The 20,055-nt window shown below is 44.9% G+C and overlaps 1 protein-coding gene across 2 annotated transcripts in view; it reads right to left on the reverse strand.

Annotated features, from left to right (window-relative positions):
* Positions 1 to 960: 960 nt before the first annotated feature.
* sbf2 (SET binding factor 2) overlaps positions 961 to 20,055 on the reverse strand; it is a 64,722-nt gene continuing 45,627 nt past the window's right edge. The window contains exons 24-42 of one of the 2 annotated variants that reach the window (XM_053864730.1): positions 19,669 to 19,844; positions 19,458 to 19,591; positions 19,167 to 19,368; positions 18,687 to 18,883; positions 18,463 to 18,603; positions 16,569 to 16,652; positions 13,494 to 13,568; positions 12,452 to 12,624; positions 12,011 to 12,187; positions 11,593 to 11,694; positions 8,069 to 8,254; positions 7,084 to 7,210; positions 6,615 to 6,742; positions 4,361 to 4,585; positions 4,194 to 4,301; positions 3,941 to 4,131; positions 2,362 to 2,449; positions 2,158 to 2,289; positions 961 to 2,090 (exon numbers count right to left, since the gene is read on the reverse strand). In XM_053864730.1, the coding sequence (XP_053720705.1) occupies positions 1,992 to 2,090; positions 2,158 to 2,289; positions 2,362 to 2,449; positions 3,941 to 4,131; positions 4,194 to 4,301; positions 4,361 to 4,585; positions 6,615 to 6,742; positions 7,084 to 7,210; positions 8,069 to 8,254; positions 11,593 to 11,694; positions 12,011 to 12,187; positions 12,452 to 12,624; positions 13,494 to 13,568; positions 16,569 to 16,652; positions 18,463 to 18,603; positions 18,687 to 18,883; positions 19,167 to 19,368; positions 19,458 to 19,591; positions 19,669 to 19,844 (2,745 nt within the window). In that variant the 3' untranslated portion in view covers positions 961 to 1,991. The remainder of the gene's footprint in view (positions 2,091 to 2,157; positions 2,290 to 2,361; positions 2,450 to 3,940; positions 4,132 to 4,193; positions 4,302 to 4,360; positions 4,586 to 6,614; positions 6,743 to 7,083; positions 7,211 to 8,068; positions 8,255 to 11,592; positions 11,695 to 12,010; positions 12,188 to 12,451; positions 12,625 to 13,493; positions 13,569 to 16,568; positions 16,653 to 18,462; positions 18,604 to 18,686; positions 18,884 to 19,166; positions 19,369 to 19,457; positions 19,592 to 19,668; positions 19,845 to 20,055) is intronic. The other variant, XM_053864732.1, reaches the window with a different exon arrangement.

The raw sequence follows: 20,055 nt of genomic DNA on the forward strand, positions 1-20,055 counted from the left end.
AAAGTTCTTTGCCGCAGCTTCATAACAACGATTCTTTATCTCTGTATGAAATGAATTCATTTAACGCGTCAATGAAAATGAAATGTCACTTGTACAATGCAAGTAACTGCAAAAACACTCTCATATCATTTGAACAGACATGAATTGCAATTCCTCCTTCAATCTTCAGTCTTAGTTCTTTTAACCAAGTGTTATGGACGGTGTGTAGCTCGCTTTCTTCGCCACTTTGGACACCATTTTTTGTTGGCTGAAATTACGCAAAGCATTGTGGGTAGTCTGTGTATTCCTCAATCCTAAAGTAGGAGCAGACGATTGTTAAAAATCGAGGGAGATACAGTGGTACCTCGGTTTTCGAACGTCCCAGAATTCGAACAAATCGGAGTACGAACAAATATTTAAAGATATTTTTGCTTCGGATTTCGAACAAAAGTCCAGAACTCGAATGCCCCCGAAAAAAGCTGGAAAAACCATAACTTGGTTTATGACTTTGCACAGCCAAACTGCACAGAAGCGCACATTCAGAGCTGGACACGCACCGGGCACCTCTTCACTTCTGGAGAGACGTCACTCACTCGGCAACCCCTCCCACATGCAGCGGCCACACACATAGAGGAACAGCCACCTGCAGCAGACACTCTACATTCACTCCTACAAAAGCCTATTTTAAGGCTTGGAACGCATTATTTCTTTTTCCATTCATTGTAATGGGAAAAATCGATTCAGATTTCGAACAAATCGCTTCCGGAACGGCCATCTGGAACGTTGTGGTCGAGAACCGAGGTTCCACTGTACTTTCCTCAACGTTGCTACTCAACCTACTGACTCATTGAATCCCACACTTCGGTCCCCTGAGGCGGAAGTAGATGGGCGTGACTTCCCATTTGCCCCGCCCCTCTTTGCTCTCACAATGAGAAAAATCCACTCCCATGACTCAAAACAGTTGGAGCTTTTAAACAACCTTTCGGTCAGATTTTAAAGTTGGTTTCAAGTATGTTTGATTTATTTTGACAAAATTAGTATCACGACCAAACATGGCACAGAGGTACATGAACAAAAAGCGTCTTTGATAGTGTCCTTTTTGCTATTGAGTTTGCTTCGTGAAGACACACATCAGTTCGTCCACAACACACACATGGGAACAGGCCACTCAGGTATTTGCACCATAAAAGGTTTAAGAAAAAAAAAAAAAAACAACAATAGAAAGAGGGTTAGAAAAGTCAAGTTCAGAACAGACAGGATATAAAATGAAATGTCACACTTGTATTTACAGGAGAACGACAAGCCACAGCACGAGTAAAGGTCAAATAAAAAATAATAATTTACACGAGACAAGCTTTTAACGCCGATAAACATTCAACAAGAAAGTATTTAAATATAGAAAAAACACTTCTGACCTCGCTGTGCAAATGGTGTTTCTGTCGTTTGAATCTTGGAGGAAACGCGGTCACATGGCGGTGCACTGTGGGCGTGGCGCCTGCGACCTCGCTGTGCCATATCGACGCTTGGATTGGAGTGCAGACGTTGCAGTGCAAACAAGATGCCTTTCTATGTTGTGCATTAAAATCTCTGAGCTTTTGGTTCATAAGCAGCAATAACCGTTCCTCGTAGCAAAATAGAATCATTTCAAGGCTAAAATCCTATAGTTTATCGTCTGGAATTGAACCCACAGTTTGCCTGGCCAGTGATATTGCTTTCATCTATTTACAGCGTAAGTAGGACAACATTGACTCGGTAGTGCTTGGTTTGCCAGCTTATATCAGCAGCTCCCTGTCTGACACACCGACCTGACAGCAGGCACAAGTCGCCCGCCGACTCCGACTGACCTGTCAGGCGAGTCATGTGAGGGGCTGATAAGTGTTGACCCGCCGCTGCCAGGCACTTTGTTCACAGTGGTCCCACTTCAGATCAGTGGGGAGCCTCTTGTCACACCTCGGCCTCCAGCTGCTCTCCGACACCTCCGCAGTAGGCCACATGACGTGATAATCTCCACGTCATGCGTCAGAGATGCAGCTCTGGATCTTGTCCATCCACAGCTGAGCGCTGGGAGCGTCTGAGGCGCAGAAGTTGTAGACGCGCTTACTGGTCTTCAGCTGGAATGGAAAGAGAAGAGCAGAGTCAAGTCTCTGTTGCTGGAATCTTCACCGGTTCAAAACTCACGTCAAAGAAAGCTTTTTCGCTGATGTGCTTGGGCGCTCCGATGGTGGGCGCTGTGATCACCACCGACTCCACCTCGGCCAGATCGATATGTCCGCGGCAGTTGGTGTCCTCGCCCGTGTCGTAGTACCTCAGCTGTGGTGAAACAAATAGGTCAGCGTCCCACCCTGGTCACAGCTGGACTGACTGGCGTGTTTGGCAGTTCACCTGGTGTTTGGTGATGTCCAACACAAACCAGCGAGGCTTCCATCCTTTCAGCAGCGCTCCACGTTTGTACAGGATCCCCTCGTACGACCTTGGAGACAGTCACGTTTCTATTAAGGAATCTTGGTTGTCAACTAGAGTCAACTCATCGATAACGTCGACAACAAAAATTTGTCAACGGCAAAATCTGTGTCGATGTGTTGTGTTGCTATTGGTGTGAACACACACGGGGCGCAGGATGGTCATCGAGAACTGGTTGTTCTTAAGAAACAGTGAGAAATCACCTTCTCTGGGATGTTAATTTATGTTCCTTTCATTGGTTCCTGACTGAGGTCCGACTCCAACTGACCACCCAGGCTCTGCGTCACCACCTCCGATTGACCACCTCAGTCACAGTCACGGAGGAGTTCAAGCGGCGACGGGTCGTAGTGTTCAAAAGTGTGGCTTCGTTTTGTTTGTGAAGATGACGCATCTTAAGGATGAGCTAGCCCCTTCAACACCATGGTAGAATGATGAAAGAGTGTTCCGTGTTTGGTCTGTGACGCCACACACCCACGAGCTAACAGCTAGCATGTCGGTTAGCACAAAGCTAACCTTTAAGAGGAGATAGATTTGTTTTCAATGATGTCACACACATCACATCTGCGCTACTGGAGTGATTCGTTTTTTTTTACAGTGATGAAGTTAAGTGTCCTCAGTGTCTCTCCTCCTAACAATAATAACCAGAACTGAAGGAGGAAGCTACACTGAGCACATCATTTTGGATTATTATTGAAATAAGACCGTTTGTTGTGGATGTTGATCAGATATTTTATATGAGTTACACGTCTGTATAGTGATGATTTTAAATTCTTCTCAAGGGCCAACAAAGACCTCTGTTTTAAAGAACTGCAGCTCTCTGCCAACAGTTTGATGCTTCATGCTTCACAGGTCAATACATGTTCCAGGATTATGTGTCATTATTTTAATTTACTTGTTCAATATTCTATGGTGTCTCAGTATCACAGTGAGATGATTTAAGCAACTTTAGGTTAAACAGAAATTCAAAATGGGCTCAAACAAAGGTCATCGCGATTAGTCGAAAAAATAATGAATAGACTATTCGACAACGAAAATAATTGTTAGTTGCAGCCCTATTGTCAACCATCACACTGACAAACAAAGGCCAGATGGCTCTAAACATAAAGGCTGTGGGATTTATTCTTCACACTTCTCACTCTGATTTGGTTCATTTCTGGATGGTGTCCTACATAACTATCATTTGAAGACATCAACTAATATTAGCGTGATCACCTGGGAGGATTTTAAGAATGTTGTTCAGCGTTTGTGGAGGAATCTCAGGTTTATTTTCATGACAATAAGTGTTGCAACTCTCCGTGTCTGTCCAGGGTTTTTATCATTCCCGGGAAAACAACCCTCCCAGTAATTGTAAAATCCCGCCGCCAGGATTTAACGCAGTCCAGGCCGCCCGCATGACCTCAGCGTGCCGCTGCGCTGACTCATCCGCGCCGAACAAGTCTCCCCGCAGCTCCAGTGAGTGCATCACATGTGGACTTATTGGTTCCAGAAGTTCATGACCCACCTGTTCTCCTCGCTCTTGGGGGTGAACTGGTTGTAAAGTGTTGCAGCGCGCCGGTTGATTCCGTTGGAGACCGTGTTGCTGCGGTCTTCGCCCAGTGTGCTGTCTGGCAGGTGCAGCATGGAGCGCCGCTGGAAGGCCTGCAGGCTTGACGTCGGGATCAGGCCGGAGATGGAAAGGGACTGCTTATTAAGCTGTGAAAACACAGAACAGTAAGTTCAGGACACGGAGGTCCCCACGTGTTGCCGTCCTTTACGTTTCCCTCCTGCTTGAGGTCTTCCTGAATGCTGATGCGGACTCGGTCCAAAGTGGTTTGCCACCGGTCGACGGTCTGGCTGAGCTCTCCATCCAGTCTCTCAATATCCTGCGGGTGAAGAACTGTGGTCAGCAGAAGCACTGAAGAAGCGGCGGAGGAGCTCTTACAGCCAGCAGCTTGGTGATGGCGTCAGGCTGAGCGCGGCTCACGCTGCTGTAGCACGGCCACACGATCCTCCGCTTGCTGTTGGACAGGGTTTCAGCATCCTCCGAGTTGTCTGCTCGGGCCGCCATCATCCTCCAGTCGTAGCAGGGGCCTGTCGACAGTGTCTCCTCCGTGAAGAGGTCCCACTTACTCAGGCAGGGGATGCTGACGGACGGCTTCAGGACCGCCTGCAGAACAGAGACACACTTTGGGGGGGATTTCTTTTTCTTCTCATCAGACAATACATGACTCATTTGTTCTGTTGTATCCAATGACTTGAGCAGGTAGTAAATTGGACCAGTGCCTCAGGATGAGGAGGATTAAATGAGCAAAGGGAGTCACATTTCTGAACAGAAACCGCAGAGGCAGTGGGAGAAAAGCCGTAAGACAAGCTCATAAAGTCGTAACAGGAGAGCAGTAGCTAAAACAGTCACAGCTTCATGAACTCAGCTCGACATTTATACTGAGGATTAAGTGAGTTAATCTAAAGACCAGTTCTGAACTGGTGCACCAACTGACCTCTGGGAAATGTGTGGTGTGCTTGGCAAACAGAAGTCAACTTTAGAAGTGAGTCATCGGATGTTGGAAGAAGAACAAAGAGTTTTGTGAATCTATTGAAGTTGCATCAGGGCGAGTGATATAACAAGGGCTGCTGCAAGAACTCGCTTGAGTTGACCCTCCGAGTTTTTTTTCAAACAAATATTTAATTTAGATATCATTTTTTAATGTGATCCACAGAAGACATTCTTCCTCATCTCTGAAGCAACAACGCAGATGACGACGATGGCTGGGCATCATCCTCTATTACTTTCACTGCTATTTCTGTTTCACAGTTTCATTGTTTTGTACAGGAGCGTCACATAAAAGCTGTCTACATCTAGTCTGCACCGTGCTGTTTGAGCTCTCTTGCTCTCTGCCTATGGGCGATAGGGACAAAAAAAGTTATCACGATAAATGTAATTTTGGCGATAACGATAATTATCACAATAGATACATTTTCATTCTATGTTGGACACACTAAGTCTCTCTTGAAACTGTTTTGTGATGAAACTTAATAGTGGAGTTTGTCTTCAACATCATTATTTGTTTGTGTTTAAATATAATAGTTAACTAAGTGTAGAGGTGAGAAATTCAATGTTTCACGTCTCTGGTAGAAGCCGCTGGTGTCTGACAGACTGCTCTGCCAGTTTTATTTAGGGGTTAAATTGAGCCGTCTGTCTACTGCATCTCATGTCTGACTTTAACTATGGACCAGTCTGGACACATTTCCTAGACGCTATTGAAGAATATTAGAAATAATGTGAATAAATGATCATTTAGTCATATTCTATTCTCCAAATCAATATAGAAACTGTCAGTCCTTTGTCTAGTGTGATGAAAAAGCTTTTCACAATTCACTCTCCTAAAATGGTCGTTTTCCATTGCCTTATTGAAGATTTGGCTAATACGTTGACCGCTTTAGAATTTGTTGATGCTCCCTAACTGACGTAGCATTAGCGCTGCCTGTGAGAGTGAACGATCAGTGAACCCTAATGGGGACGCGGAAGAGGATCCCGCCGCCAATACCAGAGCGGAGGTCCGTCCAATATCCAACACTTTTCACCAGGGTGTTTGGCCGAGGCGCCAGCACGGCGGGAGACCTGCATGTGTTGATGTGACCCAAGGCAGATGACCGCGTCAGAGAACCAATGAGGACTATGCCATCTAATAAAATAAACAGATCCAGAGACCTAGAGTCGACCAGCGTCATTATCACTGTATTAAAAATAAGTTTAAAACTACGATTGTGAACCAAAGTCCACCACACTCTACACAACTGCCACACGCTGGTGTTGGCTGTCAAATACTGCAGAGCTGGAGAGCAAGACAGGTTCAATGCAGCAAGTGCGCTGCGTGTTTATCGAAGTTGTGGTGAGATGCAGAATTGTCAATATGGAGATTGTGTATGGCGGTATATTGTGGACGATAAGTTATCGCCCATCACTACTGCCTACCAAGTAATTCAGCCTGCCTTGTCTCCATCTATTTACTCCAAAACTGTGATAGAAACACGCCTTCAAATGTTGCTCAGATTGAGGTTACAGGTGTCAAATTTGCAGCTGGGCTTCTTTTCTTGCTGTTTTGATACTTTTTGGTGCCCAAAGGGTTACATTGGTGACACTTCCATCATGGATTCTTGGTTTAACTGTCCCTGAAAGACCTGAAAGGCAAACTCACGTCATTCTCCGAGGGGCTGAAGAGATAGTTGTAGAAGATGGGACTCCTGCGGTGCATCCTGCTGATGCACTCCCAGATGCAGATTCCTTTCCGCGCCTGTTTGTCACCCTTGTCCTCAAACAACAAGCCTGCAGAGAAGCAACAGTCAGAGGAATCTGAAAACCTCTTTTCGATGTGAGGGAAGGATCTTGTTATCGCCTCAGACGTGTTTACAGTGGAGTGTTCTGGAGTTGCTGGCACGCGTAGCAGCTCGGCGCTCTGGGTCCTTTCATATTGAAAGCTATTACGGTACATTAACATTTTTTTGCTGCCTGTACATTTATTTTGGAACAAAAAGGATTGCAATCATTAGTCTTGGCTGACAACAAATATTTAAACTAAGCAGATCAGCAGTGAAAATCAAGTATTCCCCGACAAGCGAAGAGGAAAATTGAAAAACAACCCCTGCTGGACTGTGGGGAGCACTGACCGTGTTCCAAGCGCTCGTAGTCTGAGTCCAACAGGAAGTTCTTGAAGCGGTTGGAGATGTGATGATAGGCCAGGAACTTCAGATAGTACTGATTAAACTCAAACTCCAGAGGATGTTGCTCCAAAACCTGCAAGGACACGAAAAGATTTTGGGGGGGAGGGTCTTTGTGACAGCTGCATAGCATCCTTTGATTTTTATAGCACCAACAGAAAGGACTCATTAGGAACAGGAAGACGCTCTTTGGTCCTCGTGGGGCCGACGTTCGTATCGAGTGATATCATCACAGCCAGACACCATCTCGGCTGAGCGACAGGGAAGCAGCCCCATTGTTCCTCTCCAGTGGTGTCAAGTGGTCAATGAAAGCGAAGCTGAATATCTGAGGCCACCTGGGTCCACTGGCAAAAACAACAGCTGCTTTGGAGATGAGACTCTGCTATTTTCAGCTCCTCTCCAACACTGTTCTCTCTGTTTATAGCCCTCCAGACCCCAAACCCTCGCCTAGCCCTCCTTCGCAGCCAAGAGTTCATTTTCAAAAGACAGATGCTGAAACTATGTGTTGATGCAAGTGTCTGGGCGTGGGTCGGCGAGTCTCTGGAGAGGAGCACAGGACGTTCACGGAATTTTCAGCATTTCAACCATAATCTGAAGCGGGGATACGAGTCCCAGCCACCCCCGCCCCCCTGCAACAGACCTCATCCATTACTGAGCATTTACATGTCGGCCTCTACACGCGCTGAAACATAAAGAAGTGCTGAGACGCCGGGGAAAACAGATGAAACAATCATCTCAAACATCTGGGCAGCACTTGCTTCGCTGCATGTTCTTCCTTTCGACAAGAACAAATTTACACAGAACGAAGTGACAGCTTAGTTTAGCCCCTTAAAACCACTTTTGTGGGCCGTTTTATTGCCACTCAAAGAAGGTAAGCTCAGGTCAGCGAGATGAATAAGAAGGGAGGCAGAAAGAAGAGGAGTTGATATGTCACCTGGTGAACACAGTCCAGGAACTGCAGGAAGATGGGTGTGAAGCCGCTGCCCTGGCTGCTGGGACTCAGGTTGGAACGCTGGCTGAACTTGTGGCCAAACGACAGCCACTCTTTCTCCAGAAGCACCTGAAAGCCTTCCAGTGTTCGGTAGAACGGGTCGCTGAGCAGCTGCACCAAAGACACCAGCTGTGGAGAGAATAATGGCAAAGATTAGAGACAGAATCGCTGAGAGACTCTCTCACTTCACATCAACATCCAAATGAGCTTTGGTACTTGGTGAGGACAACATCAGCCACATCCCCACACCTCCAGAGAGAAAACACTCGTGCGTCATTTAACCATCTGCTCTCTTCGTACACTATCTCTCGCGTCCCTCACACCAAGGGACAATTAAACCAGAGGCTCCACGATACACATGGAACACAGCCGGTTTTCATGGCCTAACAATCCCACTCCTGTCACCATTTGTCACAGTGAGGAGAACAACCAAAACAGATCGGCATGAGTAAAACATTCCTAGTAGAATCAAGGAATGTTAGTGATTGACACCACCCAGTCTATGATCCGGAGAATACAGATTTGGGAAAGACTAACCGATTTTTTTTTTCACGGTTGATTGTGATGATGTCATAATAACCCAAAAATTTAACTATAACTAGACTCATTTTTTCACTCATAAATAAGCAGGTAATATGAAGAAATATTCACGCAATGGCCATAAATAATACCTTTTCATCCGAGGTGAATCATGAAGTTATCAGAGGGAGCATCCATAACAAATTCATTTTTATCTGCCTTGTCACCATTTAAAATAGGAGGATGTATTCCTACCTACTATGAGCCTGCAAGGTTTTATCAGCATATGATCACTTTTTCAAGTGGCTTCTCTATCAAAGATAAAATCAATGACGTCATCACAAATGGACTGTGAATGATCCTTATTCAACGAAAGGTTGTTAAATATGTAATAGGCTATTGATATCTTTGTATAATAACCTAGTGAAATACATTCAAGGTTAATTCCACGCAATATCAGTCACAAGAATAGTGACAATAGCAGTACAGTCTGGGCCGACTTGCTGCCCCTGTGAAGTTTGTAGCTCGCCTCCCGGCTTTTCAAGAGGGAGCTGAGGCAAAGAACAGCTGTGGGGATGTCACATTGAGGTGCGGGTGTAAAGACGACAATTCCAAGACATTCAAGTGGGAGTGATGCACGAGCCATGAGGAGTCAAGACATGTGGAGCCCATTTGCGGCCTGATCAGAAGATGGCATGACAGAGCAGTGGCTCGTGGATGAAGACGCTGCAAGCTTAGCACGTGCCTGGCACAAGGGGCCCTGAAAATTACACACTTAAACAGCAGCCCAGGGCTTTTCAAACCCTGTAAACACTTGGAGAGACAACACACCCGCAACACAAAAACTTTACCAGGTCAACATGGAAAATGTGAGGAATTAGGGCCGGGACCAAGAAACACAGCCGATATCAGATAAGAATTGAGGAAGACAATTCATTTATCGGCCTCAAAATCAAAACCACAACACTTCGTGACTGAAAGCAGTGACATAAGGCTGCATGACTCCAATTCTTTTCTTTTTTTTTTTTGTTATTCATTTCTGCGCATTTGCTGTGCGGAGCGGCTGATTAGATAAAAGCAGTGTGTCAGATTGATGAGTCACACATGGCCCCCTCGCACCAGGATCTACTCCGATAGCGGCTAATCACTGTTGAAATAAAAAGATCAAATTTAATAAATATGCTTGGGAGTTTGTTGGAGACATGAGGCGATCCAGATCATTCATCATAGATCTGCACACGCATAGGCTGAATTTGTAAGGGGTGATCAAGGTCAGAAACAAAACATCACTGAACTAATCATTAGAGTCATATATTCATATGGATTTTAGTAATATACCTGCTATGTACTGGACAATGAGGTGGGGCCGTGTGGTCAAGGTGCCGCTGCTACTTGTCAAGCAGCTTCCATAGGGGCACTAACTGTCATGAGCTCAGGATTGTGCTGCTTTTATGGCTTGTGTTGCAGGATATTGTTGACCTAAAAACACAAGCAGGGACGACTTGTTCTCTCGCTATTGGATCAATGCTGCATAAGGATTTTAAAGGGGACCACAAATGGTAACCCATGAGTTATCAAGATGAAACTTCACCTTAACTCAGTCCTTCTTAAATAGTTGGGCGCGACGCCCGGGGGGGGTTTGGGGGAGTAATTATTGTAAGTTGCTCTATATTGCTTCCTTTTTTTCTTTTCTTTAATGTTAACAAGGATACAATGTTAAGGAGAGGTGGTGGAGAGTTGGGGGGCGCAAAACATTCACTCCTTGCTGGGGGGGCAACAGAAACTAATTGAGAAGCAGTGCCTTAACTGATAGTGTCAGTGTTTTAAACTATGTTCATCCATTTGTAAGTAATTTAGTTATGTAAACATATTGGTACAAAATGTTCCATTCGAACCTTCACGTCAAGCTGCTTGACGTCACTAAGCACGTTCATGTGACCCGGAAAGAATCATGGAATCCTCTGTGCTCGCTGCAAACTTCACGGAGCATTGTCTTGAAAGATGAAGAAGTGTGTTTGAACTGAGAGGAGGAGGAGGAGGAACATGCACGTGCCATTCCTAAACACAGAAGCTCCGTTAATAAGACCGTGCTGCTGCAGTGGAGCCTCTCACCAAGCAGCTGGGACAGCGCATTGAACTCCGATGTCAGAATCTGAGAATCTCTTCACTGTATCTGCTGTCACTGCAGTGAGCACTATGACTTTGTCATGAACTGAAACACCAATAAACTCCACTTGGATAAATCAAACTTTGTGAACGGAAGATTAACATTGTAACAAATGACCTCCCTTTTATTAGTAAGAGACTGTTACACACGCTTAACTTAAAGGAACAGGTGAATGAAAAGTGGCTGAGGAGACGACATAGAAACCACAAATCCTCATGTGTCTATATTAAATCAACAATTGAATGATCAGCTAAATAATGAAACCAGTCAAATGAGGAAGTAAGTGTTATAAGGAAAGCATCTGTTTAACACCTTAAACTGGGCAACAAGCACTTTCTGTGCAAGCACAGCTGCAACTGCAAACAGGTATGACAGATGACTGTCCCTAGACACTGGGGTCAATTGTGCTCACATGGTCTTCATTGGTGCTGGACGACTCCTGGGATCACAGAGACAGTCTCCCCGCTTTTATTATTAGCCGTGTGTAGCGTCAGTGATGGAGTCAAATATTTGTGTGTCTGCACTAAATCAGGTGATTTCATCCCATTTCATGGGCAATAAGATTCAGGCCTTCCATATTTATTGCCCAGCAATCAACCCGTCAGGCTAGGTGACAAAACATAGCCACACCTTGTTGAACTTGGCTTTTTTTATCAGCTAAAGAGCAACCGCTACATCACTGCTTGCTACAGACAGTATAACCAAAGTCACCACACAGCAGTCCACCTAAATAAGCTAGAAGTCACTGCATGTGACTGGAGTGTTGCCATTTTAAACTCACTTGTGTTGTAATGTCCCAGCCGTCCTCCAGGCTGAGGAGAACGGACGAGCCGCTGTCCAGAAGCTCCACCGCAATCAGAGCCAGCTGTAGGATCTTGTGAAGCTGTGGGAGATCAGATGTGAATTTAGAGATGCAGACACGCACGCTCAATTAATCTTCTTCCCGCATGCAGGCCGTGTTTGTTCTGCTTTCATTTGACATGTACAATCTACAGGCGCAGGTTGCAGATGGTCAGCCAGATTACCGGCAGATAAGATGCCATCCATGGGAAGCCCTTCCTCTGGGGAGCGCGGCTTCAAACTGGATGTATGCATTATTTGATTTGAGGGTTGACTGGAGGGTCGTTCTTAGACAGGGACTAGAGCTGTGAAATTACTCCCTAATAATGTTCTTAAAGTCTGGGACTGTGTTTGTTCACCTGCAGGATCCATTCCGAGTCTTCTAGGGCTTTGAGGAAGGAGTCTTCTGAGTCGGAGGAGGTAGAGCTGGGAGCACAGGCCCGCAGCAGCTTCTTAAAGGAGGCTTTAACCTGCCGTGTGTCCACAAAGTCCACCGGCACTAGTTCACAGTTCAGAGAGGCGTCGACTCTGAGGCCCTGGCCACAGACACAGAGAGTCAAACCAACAGGGCTGGAATGGGTAAACAATGCATGTTCAGGTAAGAGGCCATCCATGGACAAGCAGGGGACACACTGGTGAGTTGCCTGTCCATCACAGGGCACATATAGAAGACAACCACTCACACACACACACTCACAACTATGTACAATTTAGAGTCATCTCTGAGTGATTTCGGGCCATGGGAGGAAACCAGAGTTCCCACAGGACTTATGTTCCTCACAGAAATGATAACTAATTACCCTCAAATGTGACTTTTCTCCAAAGATGTAGAGGGCAGCTTGGTGCTTCAGAAACTGGGCGTGCAAACTCCCTGCAGGGGGCGCCACATTATTCCCTGCTAGCCTGGCGCCAACATCTGTCGAGGAGTGGTGCTGGCTGAGCCTGCTGCTGGAGCGCAAGCTGGCCCACATGCCTGCAGACACAGACACAAACAAAAGTGACAGTGAGACGACGGCCGCTGCGTCTGATGTCCACACGATGTCAAACAAACAAACGTCGGAATGATGCACAACGCATGACATGCAGCCCGTGCTCACATGCACTACACCCACATTATTACACCTCCAGTCCAGCAGCAGCCTCTCTGGAAATCAAGTGGCAAGATATTAGAAGCAGAATTTCCTGGAATGTTTTTAGTAACATGACTACAAGTTATTTGTCTACTAGGACTCAAACAGCTGCGGGGAAGTACATGGATGCTTTCTGGTCGCTGTCAACAGCAACAACAGGAAGTTTTTGGACGTGATGTCTCTTACACACGTCTTTAGAAATGCCTGATAGTCATAGTTAGAGCTTAAGAGCAATAGGGATACGAACACGCTGTAGTATTGTTCTTTTTTTTCCAGAACCAAACTGGAATAATTCACTTCAGTTACATTCGAGCCATTGTCCTTGCTGTAAGACTGACCACATGCCATCGGGAGAGTCTCCGAAGTCCTACGACTCCGTTCAGGGAATAAGCTATAATGAATGAGTTAGTAGAATGAGATTTGCTTGATTCAAGACTGGTCTGCTATGACGAATATATTCCCCTTCTCAGTCTGGACCCGGCGCTCAAGCGCCCGCAGTCTCTCTGAGACGACACATTAATGATAGAAAAGGCCACATTACGGCAGCTGCCTTGGTTTGTGCAACCACAATTCCCAGAAGAGCGGCCCATTAAGTCAGTCATGATTAGTGCGGTGCAGAGTAGTACGTGACCTGGTTAGTCCGCAGCCAGTGAGGAAAATGTGCAGTTAGAAACAGGCGAAGCTGAAGGAGGAAGTGGTGTCTCCACGATACCTTGGTGCTGGATTTTCTCCTTAGTGGCAGGTTTTTGGTGTGAATGAGTGAAAAGTTTATCTCTGTACTCAAGAACTTGAGTGGTGGAGGTGTGGGGGGGATGGAGGAGAGATTGATCAGAGCATGGAGAAGAGACAATAACATTACACAACATTCTGAACCCTGTCGCACAGCTGAGGAGGTTTATATGAAGATGGAAGCTGAACATGGAGATGAAATTATCATTCCCGTTGACAGATGGAGATAGTTACGTATGTTAAGTATGAGCAGTGAGTTTGACACGATGGATTGACATTTTGCATGTTGTAGCCTCAAAACAGGCACAGGTGAGGAGAGGAATATATATCTATTATACTATAATAGATAGATTATATTTTAATCTAAACTGCTGGATTTCAGATTTCTCATTTTAAATTTCATATACGTAAAAACGAACACAAAATATTAAAATAAAAATGTAAAGCACACCAGTGCACTATCAGAAGCTTTGAATTGCTGACTTCAGAACAACTTATTGAAAATAAATTTAACAACTACAACAAACGGAATCACTCAGAAGTAATCACTCAGCATACTCAGGTTTGGTGCTACGACCATGTCACATTTCTACTCCTCTATTTAAGTCAATTTCGGTTCGTTTATTTTAAAATTGAGTGTCCCACAAATATATCAAAACAAGAAAATGAACTGCCCAACAATCATCGTCCACTTTCCCAGGACGAATAAAACCACAATGACTAGGCCACATTTGGGGGATAAAAACTGCTGTCATTTTTAAAATTGTGGAGTAACTAAATGACTAACTCTTCATGCATCCATCAACACGTAGCGCACAAAGGCAAAACAAATCAGACATTCTTGGTCCACCGGTCACAATGTGGAGTGAGTCAGACGTGTAACTTAAACTGACTCTTACACTGATTTATTTGACATAAAAAGGGACTTTAGTTTTTAACCATATAAAAAGGCATCTGTCAAGCCAAGAAATCCTTTAACATTTTCCATTGAGGAGGCAGGCCCAAAAAAGACTGTTGTTTTATGGAAGCGATGCCGTCACACAGAACTTCAGTTATAGTGAACCATGTTTATCGCAGTCTAACAAATTGTTAATTTTCTGCATCACATTGTCTCTTTTAGATTATAGATTACATAAAAAAATGGAGAAGGCGTTCAACCGTGTCCCTCGCGGTGTCCTGTGGGGGGTGCTACGGGAATATGGGGTGCGGGGCCCTCTGCTAGGGGCTGTCCGGTCCCTGTATGACCGGAGCAGGAGCATGGTTCGCATCACCGGCAGAAAATCAGACTTGTTCCCGGTGCATGTTGGCCTCCGCCAGGGCTGCCCTTTGTCACCGTTTCTGTTCATTACCTTCATGGACAGAATTTCTAGGCGCAGCCAGGGGTCGGAGGGGATCCGGTTCGGGAACCACAGAATTTCATCTCTGCTATTTGTGGACGATGTTGTTCTGCTGGCCTCATCGGACCGGGACATTCAGCCTGCACTGGGGCGGTTTACAGCCGAGTGTGAAGCGGTCGGGATGAGGATCAGCACCTTCAAGTCTGAGGCTATGGTTCTCTACCGGAATAAGGTGGTTTGCTCTCTCCGGGTCGGTGGAGAGTTCTTGCCCCAAGTGGTGGAGTTTAAGTATCTCGGGGTCTTGTTCTCGAGTGAGGGAAAAGGGGAGCGTGAGATTGATAGACAGGTTGGTGCAGCGGCAGCAGTGATGCAGTCGCTGTATCGGACCGTCGTGGTGAAGAGGGAGCTGAGTCACAAGACGAAGCACTCGATTTACCGATCGATCTACGTTCCCACCCTCACCTATGGTCACGAGCTTTGGGTAATGACTGAAAGGATGAGATCGCGGATACAAGCAGCTGAGATGAGTTTCCTCCGCAGGGTGGCTGGGCGCACCCTTAGAGATAAGGTGAGGAGTTCGGTCATCCAGGAGGAACTCGGGTTGGAGCCGCTGCTCCGCCACATCGAGAGGAACCAGCTGAGGTGGCTCGGGCATCTGATCCGGATGCCTCCCGGACGCCTCCCTGGGGAAGTGTTCCGGACATGTCCTACCGGGAGGAGACCCCGGGGAAGACCCAGGACTCGCTGGAGAGATTATGTCTCCAGTCTGGCCTGGGAACGCCCCGGGATCCCCTGGGGAGAGCTGGAGGAGGTTTGTGTGGATCGGGAAGTTTGGGCTTCCTTGCTCCGAATGCTGCCTACCCCGGATAAGCGGCAGAAGAAGGTGAAGGTGAAGGTAAAAAAATGCATTTAAGGGAAGGAAACTCATCAAGAAGCAAGCCAGGAGACTCATCATGAGTCTTAAGGCCCGAGTCAAGGTCCAAAAGGATTAAGCTGGTGCTTTGGACACCAAATTAGCAGCCATTTTCCCATTACCCAGTGACTGGCGTGGGTTGATGCTAGGAAAAGCAATTTTCCAACAGCAAATGAAAGCAAACAATTTTTTTCCTGTCTGTGAGTTCATCAGAATCTCTAAAGAAACTAAGTACACCGGTTTAACTGGATACTACAGTTAACTATATTCGTACAACAGACGCCTGCTATTGACAAAAATCTTTCAGGGTTCTTTGTTAAGGCATGACAGTGTCCATTAATTTACTAACATGATGACAGTTGAGAATTAAATAAATGTCCTGGTATTATCAGTTGATCCCTCATCTGCTCACAATTTTAATCAGAAAAAATGTCTCTCTCACATCAATAAGGTGAGACTTTGATAACAAACCACAGCTCCACGCGTGGTGAAGTCAAAAATGTTTGGCGAGAGACTTTGGTTTAACGCAGTGCATCAGAACTGACTCCGATCAAGACCTCCTCCATGTGTTTTTGAGGTTTGATATCAACATGTTCTCTCTGATAAAAGCCAAACCTCACACAAGCGGACTCATTTCATTTTCCGGGTCTCCTTTGCTTCACCTTTGTTTAGTCAATAGATAGAATAACAATAGATGTTAATTTATCAGGTTTTTGTGCAACAAACTTGGGATCCCTATCAATGAAGTCAAGCTCCTCCTGTGTCACAACTGATACAGGATCATATTTTCAGTGGAAGAGACACTCACCTCCTCTGGTGAAGCTGTTAGCAAACGGAAGATCCAGATGAACAGGCGCCATCTTTGGTATCCTGGACGTCCTCCTTTCAGTGGCTGGCGAGAAAACACAGACACGCAGACAATAAGAGAGTTGAGTTAGCATTTTGTGGACAAATACACTACTTCATCAACAATAGAGCGTGGTGAGAAATTTCATTTAGACCAGCCCTTTTTTTTTTAATTAAGGTTCAATGTAAAGATGTTTTTAAAAACTTCAGACATTTGAAATATCATCCCTGGAATGCACCTAAAACTTCCTGGACAATCCAACAATGAGAGTCTTCAGTTGGGTCAGAATCACGCCAAGTTTGTGAAGATGGATGACTTGGTCAGTAACCTCAGATTGTCTTGTGGTTCTTACATAACCTTTTTTATTGTCCACATTTCCTGCCAAATGTTACTAAATAACTGATACAGTGTCTCCCACACAGGCACGCGCACATACATCCAAGTGCTCCAGACACAAACAGTTACGTGGGCGGGAAAAAAAATCTGATGACTGGGTCAAGAGACAAAAGAGAATGACTGGCAACAAAACAGGTCTGCTGAGACCAAAAATAATTCTGGAGAGTGCAAGTCTGCAGTTTGTGTTGTTGTCGAAAGGAATAAACTTGACACGACCTTCAGTCACAGGCAAGCGAACCAGAGTTTTTTCCCACGACACACAAGTCCAAAGTGAAATTCAGGTCAGGCACAAGCAGTCAGGTGACAGTGATTTAGATCTGGGAGAAGTCAACTGTGACGAAACTGAATATGTCAGAGTAACTGGACTACCTAACTGCAAAAATCCCTTTATATCAAAAAAACGCATGCTCCACAGGAGTCCATTTTGTGAACCATGAGTCAATGATATGATCTGTTCAACTGCCACATACGAAATGACGCGTCATCTGATTACATTAGACATGATAAAATAACATACTATTATGCACTACTTAATGAGAAAAAATTACACATTACAAAATATTGTGAGTTTCATGTGAAAAAGAAGACCAATGTCAAACAAAGCACACAAATGTTCTGATTGATCAGAACTGTGTAGGACAACTTGTAGCAGGAGTTGTAAAATTTAAGTGGTGGAATTAATGCATTAACAAAGAGAGGTGTGACTGGTAACATTATAGGCTGTGGTAAGTTATTTGAATGATGAACTCCATTAAATTATGAAAGTTATCATGAGCTTATGTAGTTCAGCAAACACTTGTCCTTTAGCTACAGAAAGTAAAAATGATCGCATTAAATCCTCCACTTAGAAAGTCGTGTAAACCTTGCTATAATGACTATATACAATTATAAACCTTCATAATGTCCTCTATAATGCCATATCAATGTATTACAGAGGGTGATCAAAAAGTTGAATGCAAAAATAATAATTAGGAAATAAATGTAAACAATATTTTGTGCATAGCTTGTAGCAAAATCTTCGCCAATGTAACTTAACTAATTATTTTTGCATCAGCACAATAAATGAAATTAACGCTGGTAAATGATGATAGAATTTCCCTACAAGACGCTCAACAAACACCTATACAGTCAAGACAAGTACGAGTTTGAAACGAATGGTTCAAGGTGTCAGACGGACGGATGAGATAAACAACAACTCCTGTTACCAACTGACTCGACTGAAAGAAATCAATATGACTAATAAAGAAGACGGTTCAAAAAAAGGGGAACTTATTTTCCCAGCATAACTGACCACTGAGAAGCAATAATGGTGTGTGTGCAACTTCAAGTTTAAATTTAGAAGTGTATCTTTCGACACCACCGGTAAACCAGTATTTGTGAAATTCATTAATTGTGTAAAGCGTGTTTGCTGTTCCACATTTGAACATAATAGAGAGAGAGAGTCAAATGATCGTCCAACCTGGTGAGAGTCCAATGAGAGAGCGGTTGGTGAGGGTGTTGTGTCCGTTCATCTTGAAGTAAATGGGGATGGAGTCGAGGATGGCTTGGAGGTACTTCTCTTGTTCAAGACTGCTGGATGAATCTGAAGACGATGCAGGGGCTGGGACGACAATGTCAAAACAAGATCAGCTGTTACTTACAAAAAGAAAAAAATCCTCACGCTCCTGTCCTGAGTGCACACACCTGATGAAGACTGGTTTTGTGACTTGAACAGTCCCACAACACTCTTGCCGTGAAATCCTCCAGAGCGCAGCAGCACAGCTTTAGTGCGTGGGTGTTTCCAGCACACGACAGGCAGACGATTGTGCCTGTAGCAACGTGCAACTTTGTGTAAACTGCTGTCCTGCACAGCCTGTGGGACCACCAGCAGCCCTGGGTAACTGCAGCACAATAGGGGAGCAGTGAAGCACAGAAGGAAAAGCCAACTGAACAAAACAAAAACATGGAAAACTTGTGGATATTTTGTCTTGGAATTGGATTTTTAAGATAATAAATCAGTTGTGATAAATTAGAATCATCAACTTGGAGGTCATAGCCTCATACAGAATACATCTTTGAAGCCAGCATCTTTCTCTGAATTACTATTACAAACAGGAAGTCCTAAAACTGACACTACATCATGCTGGGTTAGCGCGATGCAGCCAAAGAATAAAGGTGACGTACCTGCGACAGAGCGAGTACAGTCGGTTTACCGCAGTGATTCTGAACTGATCCCCCGACTTGGAGCGAGACGAGCTGGCTGTGATGGTGCCAAGACCGAGCCTCTGGTAGTCACGGAAACAGGACTGCTCCACCAGCTGCTCCATAGTGGACTTTTCAGATGTTCGCAAAGTGCTGCTCGGCGGGGGCTCGCCATCATCTGAGACTAATAATCACACAGTTGGAATGTCACTCACAGTGATAACAACACATGGATCCAGCACAACATTCCAAAGGCAGAACCGCTTGTCCTACTTGAGATGTCATCATCCTCATTCCAGGTCATCCGGGAGCTGCGGTCATTCTTCTTCAGTGTTGACTGGCTACCCCGACCCATTGTGATTTTTCCAGCTCTCCTTGCTCCCTTGACAATTGTTTTGGACAGAGTTCTGCGAAAAAAAAAAAAAATCAGATCAACAATTTGGACTCCAGAACATAAAAGTTTGTGGAGCAGTGTAGAGCAAACCTAAATCCTGTGTTCCTCTCTTTTTGCTTGGGAAGAATCAACTGGGGAACTGTTTGCCCTGCTGCAAAGGCAAAAGACGTGAAGATGGACTGAGGGTAGCGGATCCTCTGGAGGTGTTTCCTGAAGATCTCCACCATCTCTGAGCTCACTTCTTCATCGAAAGCCACCTTTATTAACTGAACAAAGAAAGTCCAGTTATAGTAGTATATAGTATGTCAGTCGCGACATGTCGGACTAACATTTATAACACACCAACTGTAAAAATGGGCCAAGAAAACACATCTACCATCACCGTTCCTGACCATAAAACACTTGCTGAAGCACAGTATAAACATTCCTCTCCAAAATAGACAGCGTTTAGTTTCTAAACACACCACATACCTATTA

Source organism: Synchiropus splendidus, chromosome 5, assembly GCF_027744825.2.
Source record: "Synchiropus splendidus isolate RoL2022-P1 chromosome 5, RoL_Sspl_1.0, whole genome shotgun sequence".
Taxonomy (NCBI): Eukaryota; Metazoa; Chordata; class Actinopteri; order Syngnathiformes; family Callionymidae; genus Synchiropus; species Synchiropus splendidus.